At 41.7% G+C, this 24,058-nt stretch overlaps 1 protein-coding gene across 1 annotated transcript in view; it reads right to left on the reverse strand.

Moving 5' to 3' along the window:
- The window catches only part of LOC111218803 (anoctamin-1-like), an 85,630-nt gene that overhangs the window by 1,885 nt on the left and 59,687 nt on the right, over nt 1-24,058 (reverse strand). The window contains exons 18-25 of the mRNA XM_022741282.1: nt 13,273-13,384; nt 13,111-13,168; nt 11,055-11,155; nt 9,171-9,313; nt 1,744-1,896; nt 1,585-1,637; nt 348-532; nt 5-110 (exon numbers count right to left, since the gene is read on the reverse strand). Coding sequence (XP_022597003.1) covers nt 5-110; nt 348-532; nt 1,585-1,637; nt 1,744-1,896; nt 9,171-9,313; nt 11,055-11,155; nt 13,111-13,168; nt 13,273-13,384 — 911 coding nt within the window. The remainder of the gene's footprint in view (nt 1-4; nt 111-347; nt 533-1,584; nt 1,638-1,743; nt 1,897-9,170; nt 9,314-11,054; nt 11,156-13,110; nt 13,169-13,272; nt 13,385-24,058) is intronic.

A 24,058-nucleotide genomic window follows, 5' to 3' on the forward strand; every position in this document is an offset into this window, starting at 1 on the left:
GAACCTGAAAGACAATGACAAAGGCGAGGCGGGCTGCCAGGATGGCCCAGAACTCTTTAGAGAGTTCATATGGAGAGCTGGACCAAGGGGGCTCTCTGTAGTCCTTATATCTGGAGAGAGGGGAAACATTTAAAAGGTTTCATTTGATGCTTTGGAGTTTGACAGGTGTCCATGTTTTTACCTATCATGGTCTCCACAATGAGAAATGATGACTCTGTATGGTAGTACATGCACTCATGTAAATGCCACATGGTTTTATGCGAGATAATGAGTATTGTTTGAGAGGTTTTGGAATGAGAATGTAAGCAGACTCAGTGTATTTTCAGGGTTTTAAACTGAACCCCTACCTGCAGATTTCCACTTTGTAGCCCAGGTGCATTGGCTGCAAGGGGTCAGTGCCTGGCTGGAAGTCAGTAACATTGAAGTAAGACAGAGTGTGGTTGACGAAGCCGTGCATGGTGCCATCAGGACTGTACATGTACTGGTAGACCAGCCGAGGGATGAAGTCAGAGGTGAAGGAGATGACGAAGGCCTGAGGGAGATACAACAGCTCATAACCTGCTGTCCTCATCAGATCTAATAAACTGTGACTCCTCTACATTTCTTCCATCAGGTGACACTGACTAAATAAACATTTTCAATTCATGTGCATTTTCCAGCTATGTGGAAGTCTAAGGATGATCAAACTATGACGTATGGGCCATGTGTGGCCTGACAACTATATTTATATGGCCCTTAGTTATTGTTAAACCAAAATTCTATGTGGCTCTGCTGAATACACTAAATGCAGTTCTCATTGTGAACACTAGATGTCACCATCGCTACACATGTAGATGACTGCTTGCGTGCTCTTTCTCTTCTGGTCTACTGCTCTTTCTGTACTCCCTGCCTGTTGGAAATTCATGTGCAATACAGGAACATAATCTGCCACTTAGATGTGTACTGGTTTAGACCTGAGACAGTTCTGTTGCTTCTCTGCTCTGAGATCTGGATCTGAACCATTTTTTGAAAGAGAGATCACATACTGAGCACCCTGAGTGTTTGGCAGACCTCACTTTTTTAGTTGATCTCACTGACCATCTGAACATGTTGACTAAAAGCTTGCAAGGAAATGATGAGCTTGTGTCACAAATGTGTACAATCCACACATGTAAAATCATTTGTTATGAAGCATCAACTTTTCTTTGACAAATCAGTGTGAGAAATTATCTCCAGCTTGCCAAACACCAACATTTCTGTAAAAATGGGGAAATATGTCTCATCCCTCATCAGAATTTAACCAGTGCTTGAAAATCTCCACTGATGACACTGAACAAGAGCTGACTGAGATCCAGGATGACACCCTCTCCCTGATAAATCTCCATTACAAGACTTCCACCTGACCTGACAGCAACCCCTCAGTCCTAACATGACTGATCCCATTAACAACAGTTGTGTTTTTACTACTGAGGGATAGAGTTACTGCAGATTCAAGTGTACAGCACAAAGAATTTAAAATTTAGCGTGGACACACCTGTGTTCAGATTTCAACTGTAAAGTGATTATAAAGATTTATATATATATATTATATATATATATACTTACATTAACAATGACTGCTACCTTGCTGAGGCCTCTCAGGAGGTTGTACCAGATACCTGCAGAGAGGAGAAAACAGTCATCTCAGGGACAAGACACAGCATGTTGGGGAGGACTTGTGTGATCTGCTTCCTGTTTATTGTAGTTGGGACAGCAGACACCTACCAATGTCTTTGGCTTTGACTGCGATTGGCCTTCGTAGCTCCATGACAAACTTCTTGGCATCCAGGCGAATCTCGATGATGTTGTTCAGAAGAGCAAAGAGCGGAGCCAAAGGGAAGGAGGCCACGAACAGAGTCACCATCCCAAACTGAATGACTACAGAAACAGACAGGAGGATAAGAGAGCATCCTGGGTGAACACAGTCAGGACACACATAACTCAGCTGTGGAACGCTAAGCTGTGATCCGCCAAGTTTGGTTGAAATTAGATTTTGACATGTGACCAAAGCTAAGTTAAAAAATGTGTGCAAAGGTGAAGAATACCTTTGAATATGAAACAAGAGAGGGACTAAACCTATAGTCCATGTCCGGACTGTGTGTGGTCAATGTGTGAAACTGAGGACGTGATTGAAAAATATTATGGAACAGCTGTAAACAACTACTGTCAAAGAAAGGGGAAATGCAAATGTTGCTGGATGATGTAAAATGCTAATTAGAATATTCATCACGTTATATTAGCATTCTACTTAGTGTCAACTGGATTCAGCTCTTTATCTGTCTGCTTCTCCCTCTGTGATCACACATACAGTGTTTTAATGCAGAAAGCAGCTCAGGTTTGTCCAAATGTCACAAGATTTGTCACTAAGTGCTTTTTAGAAAAAAAACGCCTATGCTCAATTGTTGATTTTATAACTGTGACGTTGTCTTACAAAATCACCAAACACATACATGAAAGACAAAGACTGAGCTGTGATTTCAGCTGGATTTACTGTAACATGGTCAGAGAGAAAGTTTGGGCAAAGTCTAAGCCTGCTCTGACACATACTCCACCAGGTGAACCACAGGGGCCCGGTACAGACTCTCTTTCTTATTCAGTCTCTCACGCAGAGCACAGCCTCTGTCTGGATCCACAATAGTTTAGCCTTTCTTTACTTCAACTCCAGAACGCAACAGACTTTTATTAGAGGCAGGTCTTTATGTCTAACTCCCTCTGTTTGATATGTAGAGTTGGTCATAGTTGATTGTACGAAGCCTCGTTACCGATGACTTCTCTCTCTCTCCCTCCCTCTCTCCTGCTCTCTCTGCTCGGTGTGTTTTATGTTTAGTTATTCCTCTGCCTCCTTTAGTAATAATGATACATGGAATGAAAGTAGTTTATTTGCTGTAATGGAGGCGAGGCTCAGTGTATTAGAAGTGCTCCTCATCTTCCCTGCAGTTCCTGAGCAGCTGGGAAACCAGAGTGGCTCAGCACTCCACTGACCAGTGGTGGAAATATCATCGACCAGTCAGTCAGTCAGTCATACATATTCCTGGCCTCACTGTTGTGGTCCAGCCACAAAGGCAGGACTCATATGTCCCCACTTCTTTTGCATATAGGTTTTTTTTGTCTTATTAGCCACCTGATGCTATGATGTCAACACAGAGCACGGCACATACAGTAATATGGTACAACTGATACCAAGAGGTGACTTTATACTTCTACATATACAATTCAACATCTGTCAGAAGAGCAACATTAACCCACTAACCATCTAACTCTGCATATGTTTAAACCTGTACTTTCTTTATCATCACCAAGAGTGAAAACAAGTAAAACACAACAGGGATTTCCTTCATACTAATTTAATCTAGGCCCCACTGCCACTCTCATTCACTGTCCGTTGTGTCTGCTGTATAGATTATCTGTGGAGAAGATGGATGGAGCAGCTTCTGTAGAGCTGTACTGAGCAGAACTGCAGGGTGGAGCTCTGGAAGCTGGACTAGTAAATCTCAGCTACATTAAAGATGCAATCATTAATGTTTTGGCTACTTGGGAGCAGCAGAACAAACATTTTAAAACTGTTGTTAGAAAACAGCTGCCTCTGGTCAGATCCAGCAGACACAGAGAAACATTAATTCAGAGCAGTGTTTCTCAAATTTTTTCAGACCATGGACCACTAAAATAAAACTCACGGACCACCTAATTCCCCTAAACCCTGAGGTTGTATTACTTCTGTAGTATTGTGGTAAGCTTGTGCACATTACTGGGAGAGGTTTTTTCTCTTTTCAGGCATTTAAATGCCTTTATTGGATTGAACAGTCAAAAGAGACAGTAACGGCGATGGAGAGTAGGAAAATGACACGCTGAAAAGAGTCCAACTGGCCGGGAGTCGAATTGGGAATTCTACTCAGAAAATTTGTGTCCCTTTGGTATGCGCCCTAACCAGTCGGCTATCTGATCGCAATAATGTGGAACAACGTGTTTGATAGTTAACAGGCTGCTGATAACTGGTGAAATTGAACACGGTCCCAGGGCAGGCTAACTGTTAGCTTCACATTTCTTTTCAAATGTCACGCTGTGAACAACCAATTCAAAAGTTTGAATTTACACATTTCATTTAATATTGAAAACAACACATATACAATACTCACTACCAGGCTTTGTGGTCACTCAGACAGTTTAGAGTCATGTGTCTGGAATTATGACCAGAAATCTTTAGGAAGGCACCCTGGTGGCTCACCTGGTAGAGCGCATACCACTTAGGCTCAGTCCTAACCGCAGCAGGCCGGTTTCAAATCCAGCCCGGGCCCTTTACTGCATTTCATCTCGACTGCCTCCCATCTTTCCTGTCACTCTCTCACAGTCCTTATCACATTAAAGGGAAAAACTGGCCACATAAAAATAAATCTGAAATAAAAAAAAAAGAAAATCTCCAGCTACAGTTCACTGTTTATATAATGTTAGCAAACAGTATTTTTGGATTCGTCATCTCTGCAAATGAATGACCCTGGCATAAAATGAAGCTTTCTCACTAAGTTGTTTTTCTGTAATCAAAACCTCCAGTTGGCTTCACTGTTGTGCCTCATTACGTTTCGAGCTAACCTGTGTTTTGTTACACCTGAGTTTGCCCTAAATGAGCATGGAAACTTAATCTGACTGGACTGTTGTCCTTCTAATGATTTGTTAATTTTCACCTCTGAGGATTCAGCACACATCAGCAGATACCAGAGTTTATAATGTAGATCATGTTTGTGTCCACTTGGTGAGTTTCAGCAAAGTATTTACTCATCTTTTAGCTCTGTTTTGATCCCATGGGTCTTGAGAAGACAATAGTGTATCTGGATCTTTAGTCATATGATGCCTCACTTTGTATTTTATTGGAAACAGCTGCTGAGTGAAATAAAACTAAAACAATGACCTAAAAGAGGCTGAAAGCTCCACAGAACTGAGAGGAGCGGCAGCCTGGAGGATAATTCTCTGTAGGTGTCTCACTGAGAGTGACACCTTCATATTACACATTTGATCTATTGTATAAAAATATTGATACAGATACAGATTTTAAGTCATCATCCATGACATTTTCATATACTGTGCATTGGGCATCAAAATTTTAAACAATTCCTTAGTTAATAAAGATGAGTGACATAATCATCAGCACCATAACTGAGTGTTTCCACCTTGAACTGCAGTGAACCAATGACATAAAAAAAGATTCAGACAGCCAGGGTTTCATACGTCACAAACCTAAGGAACCAATCCTGTCAACTTGTGGCTGAGTCTGGGTCTGACTGAGGCTCAAACATGTGGCTGAGTCTCTCTAATGTTTCCTCCTCTAACCATCTTGATGCTCTCTGCTCGTTCACCTGTCCACCTGCTTGGACAACATACATACATATCAGTGGTGGCTGCTGGTCTTATAATGAGGGGAAGCTCATTTTCGGCCTACATCATAAAATGTGTCCGTTTATTTATATGTAAATTCGCAGTGACAGAAGAGAGTCGCCAAACACAATGCTAGTCGTTTTTAACAAAGACAAAGTCACTGAGGATCAGTAACGTCTCCAGATCAACTCCGAACAACAGAATGAAAAACTTGAAAAATGCTCTGGTGGATGCTTAAACTTCAATACCGCTGATTCGCTCATTTCGCTGTCAATCAAAAAGGGACTCAGCCTCAGACAGATCATCCAATCATCATGCAGAAGCCGAGCGTCCGGGCCAGACCACTGTCCCATAGACCCCCAGAGACGCTGAGCGTCCGATGGGCGGGACAAAGCCCAGCATTTATCCAATGACCGTCTAGTTTCGCTGCAGTGGAACAACCCACTCTATGCTTCCCCATTGAAGTCAGTAGACGCTCGGCGTCTACACTGTGTAAAGCTCTGTGGCGCTGTGGGGATGAATGAGAAGGAAGTCGTGTCGGTTACCTGTCATAAGTAGCTGATTCTGAACAAAAGATGAACGTGTTCTAGCGTATATTTAGTCAATGAAATGTTCACACAACAGTACATATTTGACCACTTATTTTTTTGACATTTTAGGGGAAGCTGAGCTTCCCTTGCAGTCTTAGAGCAATCGCCACTGATACATATACACTACCCAAAAAAATTAAGCGAACACCTAAATCACACATTGGATCTTGATGAACAAATTATTCAAGTTGAAAATCTTTACTGATGTACATTGTATAATTTGTTGAAAACAAAATAACGTATCAACGGTCAATGGAAACCAAAATCATCAACCCACTGAGGGCTGGATTCACAATCACACCCAAAATCAAAGTTAAAAATTTAAACCACAGGCTGATCCAACTTGTGTGAATTTCATCACGGCATCTCAATATGTGTCTCAGTAGGTTGTATGGCCCCCATGTGCCTGTACGCACTCCTGACAACATCTGGGCATGCTCCTGATGAGTCAGCAGATGGTGTCCTGGGGGATCTCCTCCCAGACCTGGATCAGGGCGTCAGTGAGCTCCTGGAGTCTGTGGTGGTACTTGGCGGAGTCAGATGCACCGATACATAACGTCCCATAGGTGCTCAATTGGATTTAGGTCAGGGGAACGTGAGGGCCAGTCAATGGCCTTCATCATCCAGGAACTGCCTACACACTCTGGCCACATAAGGCCTGGCGTTGTCCTGCACCAGGAGGAACCCAGGGCCCACTGCACCAGCATAAGGTCTGACAATCGCTCTGAGGATTTCATCCCGGTACCTAACAGCAGTCACGGTACCACTGGCTCTGACATGGAGGTCTGTGTGACCCTCCAAGGATCTGCCTCCCCAGACCATCACTGACCCACCGCCAAACCGCTCATGCTGGATGATGTTACAGGCAGCATAACGTTCACCACGGCGCCTCCAGACTCTTTCACGCCTGTCACATGTGCTCAGTGTGAACCTGCTCTCATTGGTGAAGAGAACAGGGCGCCAGTGGCAGACCTGACAGTTCTGGTGTTCTCTGGTGAATGCCAATAGAGCTGTAGGGTGCTGGGCTGTGAGCACAGGTCCCACTAGAGGACGTGGGGCCTCATGCCACCCTCATGGAGTCTGTTTCTGACAGTTTGGTCAGAAACAAGTACACCAGTAGCCTGCTGGAGGTCATGTTGTACGGCTCTGGCCGGTCTCCTGGTATCTCCTCCATGCTCTTGTGACTGTGCTGGGAGACACAGCAAACCTTCTTGTGGCCGCACGTATGGATGTGCCATCCTGGAGGAGCTGGACTACCTGTGCAACCTGATTGGGCTGCAGGTACCGCCTCATGCTACCAGTAGTGACAAGGACACTAGCAAAACACAAAACTAGAGAAGAATCAGTCAGGAAGGATCAGGAGAGAGCCACTGTCTGTGGACACCACATGTAAAACCATTCCCTTTTTGGGGGTTGTCTTGCTTTTGCCTCCATTGCACCTGTTGTCACTTTCATTTGCACCAAAGCAGCTGAAACTGATTCACAGTCACTTGTGCTTCCTAAATGTACAGATTGATATCCCTGAAGTTTAACTGACTTGGTGTTATACTGTGATGATTAAGTGTTCCCTTAATTTTTTGAGCAGTGTACATATATGAAATACACCATAACAAAAATAACATTAATAAAAAAGAGGGGAAGAGGGAAGAAAGAAGAAAAATGGGGGAGGAAACGTGAGGAAGAAGGGGAGGGGTTACTTTCTCTTAGTGACTGAAAGTCAATCAATTGTCATTACTTTAAAGGATAATTGCTCCAAATGTTAATGTGTTATATATAGTGAGGCGTTGCTGTATTCATGCTCTGCTGGTCACAGCTAAAGGTTCAGGAGCTGAATGCAGTGAAGCTGCTGTAGTAATCTTTCTGTTAAATGGTGAATATTGATCAAGGACCTGAAGGCTGTAATCTCTCTGGAGTGATTGGATCAACTGCTTATTAATACAAATCCTAAAAGACCCATTTGTTTCCATGAGCCAAAGAAAAACCTTTAATCTACTGATTGTCCTTAAACGCACACATAGGATGATTTACTAAAGCTTTGCGTGTGTAAAAACGTGCGCAAACGCGACAGCACGCGCAAACACATGTTGATGCTAATTTGCTTTTGCGCTTCCGTTGGGTCTGCTCGTTTGCATTCGCCACGGTGAACACCCTTAACTCGCGCAAAGTCCTCATTTAAATAGGGCCGGCTCGATCACTTTTGCGCCTGTAGTCAATTGCGTTGTTAATCTAAGTAAATCACCCGCAAGCCCCAAACAGGCAGCGCGCGCAATCTATCCGTGTGCGCACGCAATTTAGCGCTCTTTATTTGGGATCTTAGTAAATCAGGCCCTTAGTGAGATGTGTGGTGCACATGAAGCCGAGGCTTCCACATCACTGTCTGATGCTCTGGATCCTGTAAAACTGGATTTATTTATTGAAGGTGAACACAGTGATCCTCAGCAGGGAGAGTAGTTTGTTTTTGGCTGGTCTTTATCAGAGGACAGTGTTTCCCTGAAGCCAACAAACAGTGCTGAACAGAGCTGACATTTACGAAGCAGACAAAGGTCAGGCATAAAGCAACAGCAGAGAAACAGGAACCGCCAACCGTGTTGGTGTGTAGACCCTGAGCAGGGATCATGGATCAGGAATCAGCAAGTTCACGAGTCTATGCACTAATCTAATACCACGTAATGTGTTGAAAAACTATAGTTTCACATCCGCATCAAACAGCAGTTTTCTTGGAAATCAATTCTTTTTCTCTGCTATAAAACACCTCTGCTGTGCAGCCACTGTTAACTACTGTAATAGATCAGAAAAGAAGAATTTTTATTTCTGGTAAATAGTATAACAATAGCTGTTGGCCAAAGTCACGAATAAGACCTGCACCTACTGAGTGTTTCTGTTTTAACCAACATAGCTTTTCTACCAGCACCTACTGTTTCCTGACAGCAATGCTCGGCCACTCAGAGTGTCACCGCCTGCTGATGTAAATTTAAAGCCAGCAGTTTAATTTGTTTTTTTTCTGTTTTTGTGTTAGTGCAACACAGCACCATGAATAAAGGAACATTTAAGTTTCTCCGTGTTGGAATATGCGTAATGCTTTTCAAATGACATTATGCATTATGATATTCATTTTCTCATGTCAGAGACAATATTCAATAACAATTCATAAAGCTTGATGAAACTTTCTTACACGTGTGTGTTTGTATTTAGACTCACTCATCTCCATGTACTCAGGACTGAGGCCAACAAAAGGACCCAGCAGGTGGTCTTTCTCGTGGCGCTGCAGGGTTTTGTTCAGCTCCTCCTCTTCCTCTGAGTCCAGCTCTGACTTCCTCTTCCTCAGCAGCTTTTTCAGCTTCCTGCACCAACCACCAGAGGTGGAGAGAAAACATTCAACTGCGTTACTACAGACTGCTACATGCTGGATTCATAACATTTACACACATTCGTAGTAAAAAAAATGACATCAAACATCTTTGGATGTTCTGCATTTGTTAGGAAGTTATGTTTTCACCCATGTCTGTCTGTCTGTTGGTTTGTTTGTCAGAATTACACAAAAAAGTCCTGAACTGATTTGAACCAAACTTGGTGGAGGGATGGGACATGGACCAGAGAAGAACTCAGTACATTTTGGTGCAGATCCAGTAAAAGGGGCAACATTTTTAATCCCTTTCCTTAAAATGGTAAGACGGGACATCTGTCCACATTTTCACAGTGTCTCAGGAAATGATGTTTGATGTAAATAAACAGACATGTTGATGGTGAGTGAGCCTTTCCTGTTTACTGCTTTTTAGAGTATTAGACTCATATGATTTTAATAACTGTACTTTTACATGGCCAGAATATTCTCCTTCAAGGTACCAGTAGAGTTTCCCAGAAATGACAAACAAGTGACCTGTAAAAGCTGCTCTGACTCAATAAACCAATAAAAACTTTAAAACCTAAAAAGGAATAGGACAACCAGAATGATGACGACATGGCGAACACAATGTTATTGTACATACATTTGTCTTAGTTATATTTTCATCCATTTCTGTATCAAACTTTATTCAGAGTGACAGTGAGGTGTTTCAGCTCAAATGGAGAAAGTCTGAACATCTGTACATGATACGACACATCTGGACGACAGGTTCTCTTAAATCCACTGTACAGTCATTTACAGTAAGAATGAATGTGTCTGTATGAGGAGCTCTAGCATGAGGCCCAGTGTGTTTTGATGGGAAACTAAATGTCAGAAAACTCAGCAGTGGATCTTTAACTGAGCTCATTCATTAGAGAAAAAAGTGGGTTTTTCCACAACAGCCAATTTCCATCATAGGAAGTTTAGTGTGTCTATACTCAGTACAGTACAGTCCAGAGGACGACAGACGTGTCTTTACCTATAGGTCATTTTTAACTTTTATCTGCATGTTTACAACATTAGTTTCACTTTGACTCATGTTTTAAAGGGGGCTATATTTCCCCACTGTCTGACACTTCAAATTCCACGACTTATCAATGTCTTTCCAGGCCCATTTCCCTCAAATTCAAGGACCCAACATAGCATAGTTTAGACACAGATCCAGGTTAATTATTGTTACAGCACTAAGACTTTTTACACTGAGAACCAGCACCTTTACAGAGGCTCACTGTTGAAGAGAGACAGAGGCTGCATGTGTGAACACAGTGATACAGACGGCCTCTCTCAGAACAATATACTGTGTAAGTGTAACATACATTTATATCATATGAACTTCAGTTTCTATATTTGAACTAAATATATAATATATATACATTCAATGACATGAGGCTTTGATTTTTTGTGGACTTTTCTGTGGACTGTACACACAGTACAGTAAACTCTGATGGAGTTAACTGTGAGGACGAAGCAGAACAGAGAAAATTGCAGGCTGCCAGGGTTCAGCAGGTATGTCTGGTTCCCAGGTAAGTGTGTCTGAAAAGCAGACAGGCGTTTAAATGGCTGCTCTCTGAGTGGGTGTGCATAATTTGCTCTGTGGCTCTGAACCCACGTATTGTGATATGTTGCTCAACTCGTCCCCTGTGTGCTGGTGTCGTGGGTCTGTGTTAGAACATGCTGCTTGGTGTACGCTCTGCACTCACGGTATGCCGATCTCAAACAGGTTGTTCTGGATGAGCTGCTTGCCCAGCATGGTGATGCACAGCTGGATGCACAGCTCCATGAGGCAGCCTGCGTGGGCACACTAGGGAGGGAACAGGTGGACAGGTGTCAGGAGGTGAGAGGAAATCAAAGTGAGGCAGAAGAGTATGAAGTTTACAGAGCTGACAGTGGGCAGAGGAAAGTAACATTCAAACAAGCAGAGACAGATCACAGCCGGATACAGAGGAAAAAGCTCCATGTTTACAGAAGTTCAGGTCTGACGATAAAATATCATTATCATTTTATTTATTTAAGAAATTATTTAGTCACAACCCTAATTCTAATTCTAAATCCTTATTAAATATACCATCAGTGTGTGTACAAAGTGTACTCCTATTAAAATGAAAAGATCCTTATGTAATATTCATGTTTGAAAACACCTGTGTGTGAGTTCTCAAAACCTCAAACACATCACAACCCAAACTAAAATTCAAACTCAACTGACTGATAGTCAGTGTGGTTCAGGTCTCCATGATAACTCGTGACATGTTATTTCAACATGGCTGTCAATGTCACAACTGGTCCCACACAGCAGTCCCAGGAGTGAGCGATAGAAAATAAATCTATCTGTCTGGCTTCACAGGATTTGACACAACAATGACTAAACACACAAGGTGACATGCTTGTTACTGATTGGTCCAGGAGGGGACATTACATATTTACTGTTTACAGTCATGTTAGAAAAATACTTCCTATCTTATTGAGGATTTAAAGGAAAACTCTGTTTGTTCCTTCATCACCATGAACAGACATTACTACAGCACCAAAGGTGGATTAAACCAGAGAGAGAGAGAGAATTAAAAGATATATGTCTTTACCAGGCACCGCAGGGTGACAGGTGTCATTGACATCAAGAAAATACGGAATATCAACAACCTAACCCTAAGTGGAACTAGGGCTGGGCCTAATTTTTGATTATGATTTTGGCTTCTAACAATTATGAAAACATTATTGTGCTGGATTCTGTTTCACAACAAATTTCAATCCCCCGACAAAAACCATCCCCCATCCACTTCCTGGTTACATTTGGCGTACGTTAGCATCGTACGCAGGGGTGCGTCATCTTGAGAGGTTTGCTGGTTCAGAGTCGGGCCAGACTTTAATTTCCTTTGACTGAGTTACGGACTGGAATATGTTGAATATAGCTCACCAAAATGTTGATATATAAGTTAAGTAGTTTTCACCAGGTTGCGGAATTACACTAATGTTACAACATAGCTGATCTTTATTTATTTTGATCTAATTTATTTTTCATACATTTTTATATTATATATTTATTGTATATATTAAGATATTAGATTTTTTTTATTTTTTTTTATGTCAGTTGAATTGTATTTAAAGTTGAGGAAAGTCCACTGTTTAACCCTTGTGTGATGTTCATATTTTTGTTACTCAGCCAGTGTTGGCGGGTCTGGTGGACCCGCTGCATTTGTTGGGGTTTAATTCAACACAATCAAACAATTTTCTGTTAAAATACTTAACAAATGTTTACTTCATCCCAATTACAAGCAATACACAGTAAACAGCATATACTTGTATGGTTAATATAAAATGTGTAGGGGGGTGTACAATGTGTGGTCATTGAAAATGTGTTCTGATAAATATTCTTCACAGAAAATGAGCCAAGGCCAATGAGTCTGGGTTTGAAAAATACTTAATCATATAATATTTCTTTTGATAAAAAATGAAAACGGGTCCCACAGACCCGAACACCACACAAGGGTTAAAAGTTCTACTGTAGGGGGCGTCGAGTAGCTCAGTTGGATGAGCATCCGCCTAGAGGATGCAGGAACTAGAGGCTACAGTCCTCGCTGCAGTCGGCCCCGGTTTGAATCCCGCATCGGACAGCCCTTAGCTGCATGTCATTCCCCCTCTCTCTGCCTCCCCATTTCCTGTCTCTCTCTACTGCACTATCAATAAAGGCACAAAAAGCCTGAAAAATAATAAAAAAAAAATAAAAAAAAAGTTCTACTGTAGAACTGTAAAGTATAGAATTACCTCTTCCATTCTGTATGATCCAACAACATACAAGTAGTTTCCAGGACGCCCAACAAGCCTGTGGATCAAACATTCATCATTCAGGTGAGGACAACAGGAAGTGTACAGGATGAATGTGTTCACTCTATTTGCAAAAACAAGCAGTGAGAGGTTTTCCTTCACCTGCCCCTGAAGAAGGCCAGGTACACAATGGGTGTGAAGGCATTGACAAACTTCAAGATGAAGGTTTTGAAGATGAGACGCTCCTCAAAGCTCTTGTCTGTCTTTGGAACCTCTGAAAAAGAGGCAAACAGTGACTTTATTATCTGACACACATGAATTCATCCAGTAACGCCATGATGCTGTGGAGAATTGATTTCCTATGTTGTTAACTCTAACCATCTGTGGCGCTGTGGTCTGATTAGCTAAATTGCAAACACACAGTTTTCATGGGTTCAGCAAGAAAATCACATCGAAAAAAAAACGAATCTGAAAAAGATGATAATAAAACAGACGCAGTTGCTCATCAAAATGAAAATGAAATAAAAAATGAAAATTCATCCCTGAAGTCTTGGATTCTGAATCCCAATATTCTTTGAAATGAAATGAAAATATCAACAGCATTTCCACTATTTCCCACTGAGTTTATAATAGTGTGAATGTAAAAAAAAATGCAGTGTATGGTAAATTCAGGGGTGACACAGTAGTACAGTGGTCGGCGCTGTTGCCTCACAACGAGAAGGTTCTGGGTTTGTCTGTGTGGAGTTTGCATGTTCTCCCCTCGTCTGCGCGGGTTCTCCAGCTTCCTCCCACGGTACAAAGCCATGTAGGTTTAGGTTGATTGGTGACTCTAAAGTGCCCATAGGTGTGAATGTGTGTGCAAGTTGTTGTTTGTCTCTATATGTCAGCCCTGTGATAGACTGGTGACCTGTCCAGGTGTAACCCACCCTCGCCCAATGTCAGCTGGGATCAGCTCCAGCACCCGTGCAACCCTATAAGGATAGGCGGTATAGATAATGGATGGATGGTAAATTCAAGAGTCAATAACAACAACCAACATGTCTCCTGCTGAGGTGTTTGTTTGCTAAATTAGATTTAAGGTGAGCTCAGAGAGACTCTGCACACACTCAAGCATCAGAGTGAAGGAAGAACACACACAAACACACTTGAGCAGACAGAGACTTAAACATTTACATTTGAACATTTTCACTTTTGTTTGTATGAAAACCCCTCTGATCAGGTGGCTCTGTAGAAACTAGAGTCTGAGTATCTTCAGTGAAATGTTCCTCACCCAGTGTTGTCAGCCAGCGGGCAATGGCACCATAGATTTCATCTAAGATGATGATGATGATAAGGTTGATGATGGCGGCGGTGGTCTTCACTGTGGCTCTGATGTTGGATCGTGCTGCAGGGTAGGTGCTAATGTGCAGGGCTGCCTTAATGCTGATCCGGTACAGGATGACCCCAAAGACTATGGCAAAGGTCACAATGATCTACCAGAGAGGAAGTGGAGGAGGAAGAGGGGGAGAACAGGTCTAACATCTGCTGATCAAGAGTCTGTGTAGGTGACACTCAGTGAAAAGTCTGTTGGATCAACTTCCTGTTTTCATACTGGCAGTTTTCAAAACATTCAACCTATCAAACTTTATCAAATCTGAACAATCAACAGGAAGTTTGATGAGTGTAAACATGTAACGTCAGAGAAATGGTTTTAGCTCTCAGAGGACACTTGTGTTTTTCTGTTCCTTCTTCACTGCAGAGGCCCAATACATTCATTTGTGAGGAAGCCTTTATCTCTCACTGAAGACGGAATAAGAAAATATAACCTATTTGGGTTTCAGGTTTGGCCTTAAGGCTCAGGTGGGTGTGGGTCTGCTTGACATCAGTTTCAAGGTGGGTGTACAATGTGTGATTCTGGGCTGTACCAGACAAACAGAGGTAGACAGAGTCCACAGCTCTATTACTGGAGTAAGAGTGTAGATCCTCCTGGTCAAATATGACTCCATTACACGTGAAAGTTGTTCAGTCAGATTACTCCAGAGTACTGGAGTACTTGATTTTAAAAACACTGAAGTATTCAAAAGTACATTTTATGTGAATACATTGTTGTATTGTTCCACATTTACAGAACCTGATGACTCTGAAACAACCCACTGACTGACTGACTGACTGACTGACTGACTCTAGTATACAAAGACTGTAGGATATGATACAAAGACTGATAGAAATGGACATAAAAACTCAACTGAATCAACAAAAGGAGGTATTGTTTTCCTTTTTATTATTTAGTAGTCAGTGATGAAGTCTGATTGTAGTAAACACAGCAAACAGAATCAAATCCACCTATCAAATTTGAAGAAGAGAAAGAGTTTTGAATCCCTTAATTAGGGTCATCGAGTGCATCAACCTGAAAATGAGACAGCTAATCTCTGCTGATAAAAAAGGAAAAGGAGATAAAATGTTCAACAAGGGATTTGTTAGCATTTTGGAACCAGGAACCAAATCAAGAATAGAACCAGCTAACAGACCAGAAAAAAACATATGAAATAAATGGCTAATGGTTCGCTAAACGTTAATGTGTTTTCATTGATATTGAGTCAGACAGGTGTTTGATCACATGAACAAGAAGCATTACATCACTGCTTCAGAGGAAACACAGTGAGGATGGAGAGAGTGAAACTCACCAGGAAGAACATCATCATCACAGTCGTCAGGTAAGCTGGCAGTCTGTCTGTACACGTCAGCTTCACCTTCTCACCCTACACCACACACACACACGCACACACGCACACACACACGCACACACACACACACACACACGCACACACACACACACACACACACACACACGACACCACACGCACACACGCACACACACACACACACACACACACACACACAGCACACACACATCACACACACACATCACACACAACAACGCACACACGCACACACACACGCACACACACACACACACACCACACACACACACACACACACACACACACACACACACACACACATAAAGTACACAGTATGTATCTGTAACATGAATATAATCTCCAGCTTGTGAGTGTGTTAATGTGTGTGTTTCTGCTGCCACAGCCTCATGACACTCTCCTGTCAGCAGCAGCTCTTTATGCCCTGGTACACAGATGTACACAGCACCACACACCATAAATACACACACACATATACTATGTGGCTCCAATGGAGCAAAGCTAATCACGCCCCAAGCCATCGTGTCACATTCAAGCCAACTGAGAACTGGGTCAGAGAGCCAAAGTGACTGTGTGTGTGTTTGTGTGTGTGTATCCGCTTGTGTATCTGATGAAAAAGGAAGATGCGACCTTGGTACAAAATAAAAGTCTAAAGGCTGATAGTCGCTTGAATGTCCTCCAGGACACGTCATGTTTAATATGTCGGTGATTTTCACCACACACACACACACACACACACACACACACACACACACACACACACACACACACACACACACACACACACACACCACGCCACAGATTTGTATTGCTCCACTGGTCAGAGCTGAGTGGTGTGTTTCCTGTTAAAGGTAGTGCTTCAATAGCAGTGAATGTGAGAACATACCGCTGCATCCTCTGCGCAGGTACTACTCAACCATTGCTTTGGTTCTATATCATCACATTTAATTCCTGATGAATTAAGATTATTATAATTGTAATATCAATACAATATATACTCTGTTTCTTCATAGCATGATCATAATCTCGAATGATAATTACCTTGCATTCACCAATGATATCATACTAATTCTCATATTTACTTTGTTCAGTTCGGATCCTAATCCGAACCGGATTTGCTCGCTCTATGGTGTTCCCATGGATCATACGGACCACAGGTAGTGGAGAATCAGCAGTAACGCTCGTAGTCGGCGTGAGAATCGAAAGAAGGGAAGCCGCTGTCCTATGAGAGAGCCCTATAATGGTCGATAATCTTCTTCGAATTATTATCTCGAGGTAATGGTCATGTTGATCGAAGTAGTTAGCGCTACTACCACAAAGAAATATGCACAGTGCTCTTCCAACCTACTTGAAACTTATACTGAAGTGGTACAGGTATATGAACCTTGAGTGATCGCACCTCTCGTCTAAGAGCTAGAACTGGCCAACATTATGCAGTGCAAGACGATGATGTGTTGCACTAGAACTCGTGAGCACAAACAACCAACCTATCTCGCGAGTGGCTAGTCTGCAGAGTGCATCGATAGAACTCATATACGAAATTGTGTGAGAAAAGTCCAAGCTGTCTATATCACTCATCCATAACGAGTAAAAACAGTAATCGTACCACATAATTGAGTCCGCAAAGATATTACTGGCAGAACAAGAGGTAAATACTTATGATTTGTAGTAATTCGCTATACTTTAATAAAGACTTACCACTTATCTCCCTATAATAAAATACAATATCCTATAATTGTAATCATCCAGAGTTGAAATGATTCCTATTTGGCCTGGTAAACCATGAAATAGCTAATTTACTCTAGTCATACCTTTTCCATATTGCCTGATATACAGAAGTAAGCAGTGGATTAATACCACATAGGTTCCATCTTAAATTTCTAATTTCATTACAGTAATATACCTAATAAGAAAAAAATCAAACAAAGCTTTCGAAGTATGTCCTTGTCTACTAGTACATAGAATAAAGCCTACACAATCGAAAAGTGTACCCTCAGGTAACCATTAAATTAAGATTGAAAGGCATCATGAAAAACAGGCAGTTCTGCCGTTGGATTGTATTAGGTATAGTCAACAATTAGTAGTTAATTTTGTTGGATGCTCGTTTCGGAAGTGAACTCTAAACGAGATACTCTGAGTGCTTCTGGTGGTTCTAATAATCCTGGCTTACTAGTTGGACAAGCGTTTTCCACAACATAGCATCAGACAATATGCATAATCACAGCATGGACGTTGTACGTGGCTCTTGCGAGCCAGCGTGGACTCCATCATGCACATAGTTGTCCTCCAGTAGCGCATACATACTAGTACGCATTCGTATTAGTGACCCACTACCGTGACTTGTTATGCGTTATCGCTAGCAGGTTATAAGGACTGATCAATCAGTGCTTCCCTCATACACATTACTCCTAACCTCTTATCCTATCTGAGAGAATCGAGATCACTCAAGTACCAGAGTACTTATTGAACAGCTAAAGTCCCCAACTAAATATGATTTGTCCTATGAAGCAGATTTTCTCACAGATGGGAGGGGTCGTGAGAACTAGCTCTGCAGGGCCTATATAATGATGATAACGAACTCTTATAATATGTGCGAACTATTAAGAAATAAAATGAATTAAACAGTGCATTACCCTTTTCCTCTCTTTTGCCCACGCGCATTTTGTCACGATCACTATACCGTCTTACCACTGCTACTATATCTGCCGTATCAGATACGATTGTGAGAGAGATAAGGAGGAATTACAATAGATCGTAGACGAGCACAAGAGAGTGAACGCTGGTGATTTACTGGATTGTTAAAATATTTAACCTTTAAAGTCCAAATCATATTTGAACCTAGCATATGCGACCATATAACCCAACATGATCAATCTCTCATACTAGACCACTCAGTATGTATTTGTTAGCACCTTTGTGTGTACAATCTGTGTCAGACAGTAGTATCTGATCTCGTCTCAATTTAATTCTCACCAATCGCGTGCAAGCAGGGGTTTTGTTTCTGTTTGTATATATATATATAATCACTGTGTATCACTTGGCACAGATACAAACTCCATAGTCATGAGAAAACACTGAGGGTCTATCTGATGAGATGATACCGTTTCTCTCCTGACACGGTGTATGGCAACACTATCACCAACAAGATAACACCTTTTAAAGTGTTCATTTTGGTGGTCAACTACATGTGTGGTAAGGATGTTTAGTTGTCTGGTATTAGTAGATCTGTACATGTGCCTTGAAGCATGGCCTGCAATCCATCTCTTGGCTTAAATCTTAGCCATTAAGTTAATTAGTATCGATCATAGCCTGCAGAGTTGTCACGAACCCGTCGGCATCCAACGATGGGCAATATAACACTTTAGTCCTCACCAAAAACAATAAATTCCATTGTTGTGTTAACTGATAGACGCAAAATTAATAAGATGCAAGCCAATTGTTAATGTCAATGTGAATTTATTATTGTAGTGGTCTTACCAGATGTTCTAATTTCTACTTGTACAGACAAATTTTATGGAATTCACATAATAGTTGGTGGTCTATGAGATCGTGATTCTTATAGTAAGCCTTGTTTCATCCTTTTATCAGACGTGTATAACAAGTTGTCAAGGTGAGCGTCGAAACGTAGGGTCTCGTGTGGTGCTGCTCTTGGTGCTGTGTGGTGTGAGATGTGTATAGGTGTCAAATCTACACCGCGTAATCCACAACAGAAGAAGGTGGAAGAGAAGTCTGGACTCTGTTAACCACAGACATCTCAATAAATGTTCGAGAACGATATAGTCCTAACTACGACTCAAAACAAATGTGACTTCCTGCACTAATCGCATGACTATTGGTCCGTCAATCGTCCGTCAAAGCGATAAAGTAGAGTGGACCTGGAAGTGACTCCTCATGCGATGTTATGTGAAGATGTAGGATGTTCCGAGCAGTCTTGGAGTCTTTGATCTGATGTTACTTAACCAAGAATGTGATGAATGTGAGAGGTGGAGAGACACTCTCTAGTAGAAACCAGTTAAACTTCACAACATGCCATAAACCAAGGAGGTACCTATTTTCCAGACGCTGATAGGTGATTTATTGTAATTTGATTACTTATTGTAGTATAATATATAACCTGATTATCATTATCCTTTTATAATATATCATTACTATATATACATACAAATATATGAATCCAAGTGTTAGCGACAGTGCTGAGAAGTACCGGGTCAGGCTCTCCAGAACGATAAATTAATTATCACACTCAATTCGGTCAACCACATACTTGTCGACGGATGCTAGCATACAATTTCGTTGCATCATACGTACGAAGCTGCAAAGAATGACCAAACGACAGAGGGTATGTGAACTGATGTAAAAAATGACACAGTATTACGATGCTTATGAGGCGTAAAACGATCTGAAGTAGAGAACCAGTATGGACAGCTAACTGAAATATTTACTCGCTATATAATATTTGAAAAATGAAAATAGACCAACATTCCATATATATTTAAAATGTAACAGAGCAGGGCTACCTACTGTAACTGAAAATCCAGGGCCAATCTGCGTGCTGATCCTGCTGCACGGTAGCGACGAGACTACGAGCGTAGATAGCGTCACGCAAGTCTTGAATAGCGGGACATAAAGGAAGAGACATCATGTGATCTACATTATTTCATTTGATCATGGAGAGAAACGATAATGATGTATGTTATGTTTAACTTAATAAAAACCTTGCGTTGTTTCACCTAGTGAGTCAAAACTTATTACAGCAGGTGTTGAAATTACACTGAGTCCTCTTACCACTTCTGCCCACTCACGCGCTTGACACACAGGCAGAGAACGATCACGCACTCGCTCTGACCAGTGTGAAGAGTGCCATACTACAGATAAACTCTGTGTGGTGCCCCGTGTGTGAGTACCTAAATAGCAGTGTGTTGTGGGTTGATTAGGATGTGGTGCCGTTGTAGGTATGCCCTGTAGGTTGTGTGTGTTGTGGTGTTGATAAGATGAATGGTAGTGTGTTGATAGTGATCGAGAAGATAATGTTTGTGTGTGATAAATCATCGATCACTATTTGAAAATGACGTGTCCTAGTAAAATGACGATCCAATCAGACAGACTCATTCACGCGCTCCTAGAGTACTCTTATAGATATCAATGACATGGAAATATCTCATGTGTGTGTCGCATGCTGTCCTTTCGATAACAAGATACTAAGGCAAATGCAGAACCTGACAGCGACAATCGACACAACACAACCTGAAATAGTGCTGAGTAACAGACTTTGGCTCTCTGTACCTCACAGTATAACGTCAGTTGGCTGAATCGTGACACAAGTATCTATGTGGCGCGTGAATTGAGGCTGTGTGATCCCAAATTTCAGTGTTAATGCTATTTATTAAGATAAATGTTAATGTGTGATAGGTGATTGATTGTATTGAGAATGTGTTGTTGGCTTGATTGCGATCTGTGGTAACCCAGGGCAACTATATACCTGATCTGCTGATGGACGTCCAGCAATGAGAGTGTTATGACGAGCTCTCGATAGAGCAGAGCAACAGACAGAACACCAACATACGATTAACACCACCTCAACTCAGAATTGGTCTTTGACGAAGAGAAGTTAAGGTTTGATTCCATGTTTAACACATGCCATGTGAGAGTCACTAGTCCACTGTGTAATTCATTCTTAGTGTGTTCATTAGTGTGTGGTGTGTATGCTCGCTCTGTCTGTGTGCTGTGATATATGTTGAATAGATAGAAAAGATATCCATGTGTTACGTGTTGTAGTTGTGTATGGTGTTATTGTGTGTACTTCTATCTGAGTTGTAGTTGTGTATGTGTGTTCCGCATTAACTGATCAGTTTTTTTATATTTCACAAGTGAAAGGTGTGTAGGTCTATCTCCTTCATTAAGACTACCTGTCATGTCCGGTTTGGGCCGCAAACTTTGAATATGTAGGTACCTGAGTAGGAATGGTTTGCCTGCGTTGAGGCTCTTACCCGCAACATCTCCGTCGTTTGTGAGTATGAGGAAGCGCATGAATGTTAGAAGGTGGAGAGCATGTGCTAAGGCGCCTGTCAGTTTGCTGTGTGAATGGGTGGTGCGTGGGATGGTGCGTGAGATGCGTGTGTGGGTGTGTGTGTGTGCTAGTGTTGTTAGGTGTGCCGTGTTGTGTGTGGTGGATAGTACGCTGTGACGGTATAGTGTAGCTAAATGTAGTAATGTGCTTGGTGGAATGTGTTGCTAGTGTGGAATATGGGTGATGCAGTCGAAGCCACTTGAAGGAATGCGTGTTGTGTGTGTTGTGTGCGGGTACAGCTGTTGCGTGCTCGACATACAGTGTAGCCTGCAATAACATGTAAGGTGGGTAGGGTTGAGAGGTATGATATCGTGGGTGGGGACCGGTGTATCAGACCCTATGTCTAGCGGTGCTCATTCGCGAGTATACCAACTGATCGAGCTTGATGAATTCGTACTCCAGTTACTGTCTGGTGGAGTTTTCACTCTCTATATCCTTGCGTCAAGCGTACAGAAAAGCTAGATGAAAGCCGTGGCCCTACGTCTCTCATTCCTGAGCAGTTTAGATATTATTTCGTATAGATTCAAATAGTAATCAATGAGGATCAACCTGATACTGCACTGCTACAGTAAATAATTGTTCGAATGTATAGTAACTATACATCAACTCCAAGCGTGGGTAAGTGCTCGAATAGACGCATCTACAGCAAGGTAGCCCATTCATACTCTCTTCAGTATGTGTTGTATATGGCAATGAGTCGTGAGGGTTTATGGAAACTGGTGTCATGAGTGTCAATGTGATTAGTCGTATCCTCGGAGTTGCATGCAAGACAATAGAACTAAACAATATATCTTCGTGTGTGGGAACAGTATTAATCTCCGGTTATTCCTTTTTTGGATCAGGCATGAGATTAAGGCTGGATCTCTTTGCGAGCTGGATTGCACATGATCAAATGACTCCTCTAATTGAATAGAGGGACCTGACCTCAATGAATAATCTCTATTGTCCTCTTCTCCTCTATACACATACTCTCTCACATAGGGTTGCAGATGTGGATAAGTCTGTCTTGTCATTGTAGTCCCATTATGACTATACAATACTATCGACTTTTATATCATCACTGAACTCAAGTCAGTGGAATGTAAATTATGAGAAAAATACAATTAATATGCTTACGAAAATAGAACTCCTGTTTTGTTTGCCAGTCCACACCCAAATCTTATTTTTAAAGTTCTTGTCAAAGAAGGAAGGCTCCAAGGCGGAAAAGAATTCAAACCTCCTTTTGTTGATTATCAGATGGCTCTACGATCCTGGGTTCTCAGCTCTCGAGTCTGCAAGAGGTGTCCTACTACTCAGAATCTTGTACCCTCCACCCAGGTAACTCTTCTCCGCGCTCATCTCTCGGCATTGATCGCCGTTCCCTCGTTGGAACAGAGTGGAGGAAATCTTGGAGAGTTCCCCAGGAAGGCAGGATATGAAGTGGGAGGAAAACTTTAGTATATTCCAATTTCATAGAACAAAGAGCTCTCCATGATTTCTATATGTCAGAGTAATCTCGGTAGGTTTTTATCAGTCAATAGAGCTCAAACTAAGAGATCTACAGTATTTGTCTTTATTGTGTTGTTGCACAGCCGAGGGCGGTCGTAAAGTGTGTGTTGCCTGTCAGAGAGCCTAGCAAAGTTCAAGTGCGGTGTGACCTGTGAGCCCTACATCCAAGAAAGATCCCCATGTTGAGAGCAGAGATACCAGTAGGGAGCAATCTGATGGGGTTGGTGTCCCCAACCAATGGGGAATGCTAAATTCCCAGCATGACGCTACTGATATCAAAGTCAAATCTCTCTAATATGATCAGAATCAGGAAAATTACTTTTCGCAAGTGACATATTACAGTTAGCTAGTGCTTTGTAGAATAAGAAGAGTTCAATTAAGAATTTATACTCAAGCTCATCTCTTATAGGCGTAGATATACTCCTGAGCATGATCCTGTGGTTCTAATGTGAGCTGTTAGGTAGAATCAACACATTACTCGTGTGTGTGAATCTGAGAGGTTTCAACTATAATTTATTAATTAAATGTGACTAGAGTGCGTGATACATTACTGACACTTCTATTCTTACAAATCCTCCACATCTAAATAATCCAGTCAAACCATGAACTATTTAAGTAATGTAGACATTCGGTCCATGTCAATTCGTGACACGTGCTTGTGTGGTTGCTGCAGATCAAAGTGGGCAACTCAAAC

Source organism: Seriola dumerili, unplaced genomic scaffold, assembly GCF_002260705.1.
Source record: "Seriola dumerili isolate Sdu_G_001 unplaced genomic scaffold, Sdu_1.0 BDQW01000003.1, whole genome shotgun sequence".
NCBI lineage: Eukaryota > Metazoa > Chordata > Actinopteri > Carangiformes > Carangidae > Seriola > Seriola dumerili.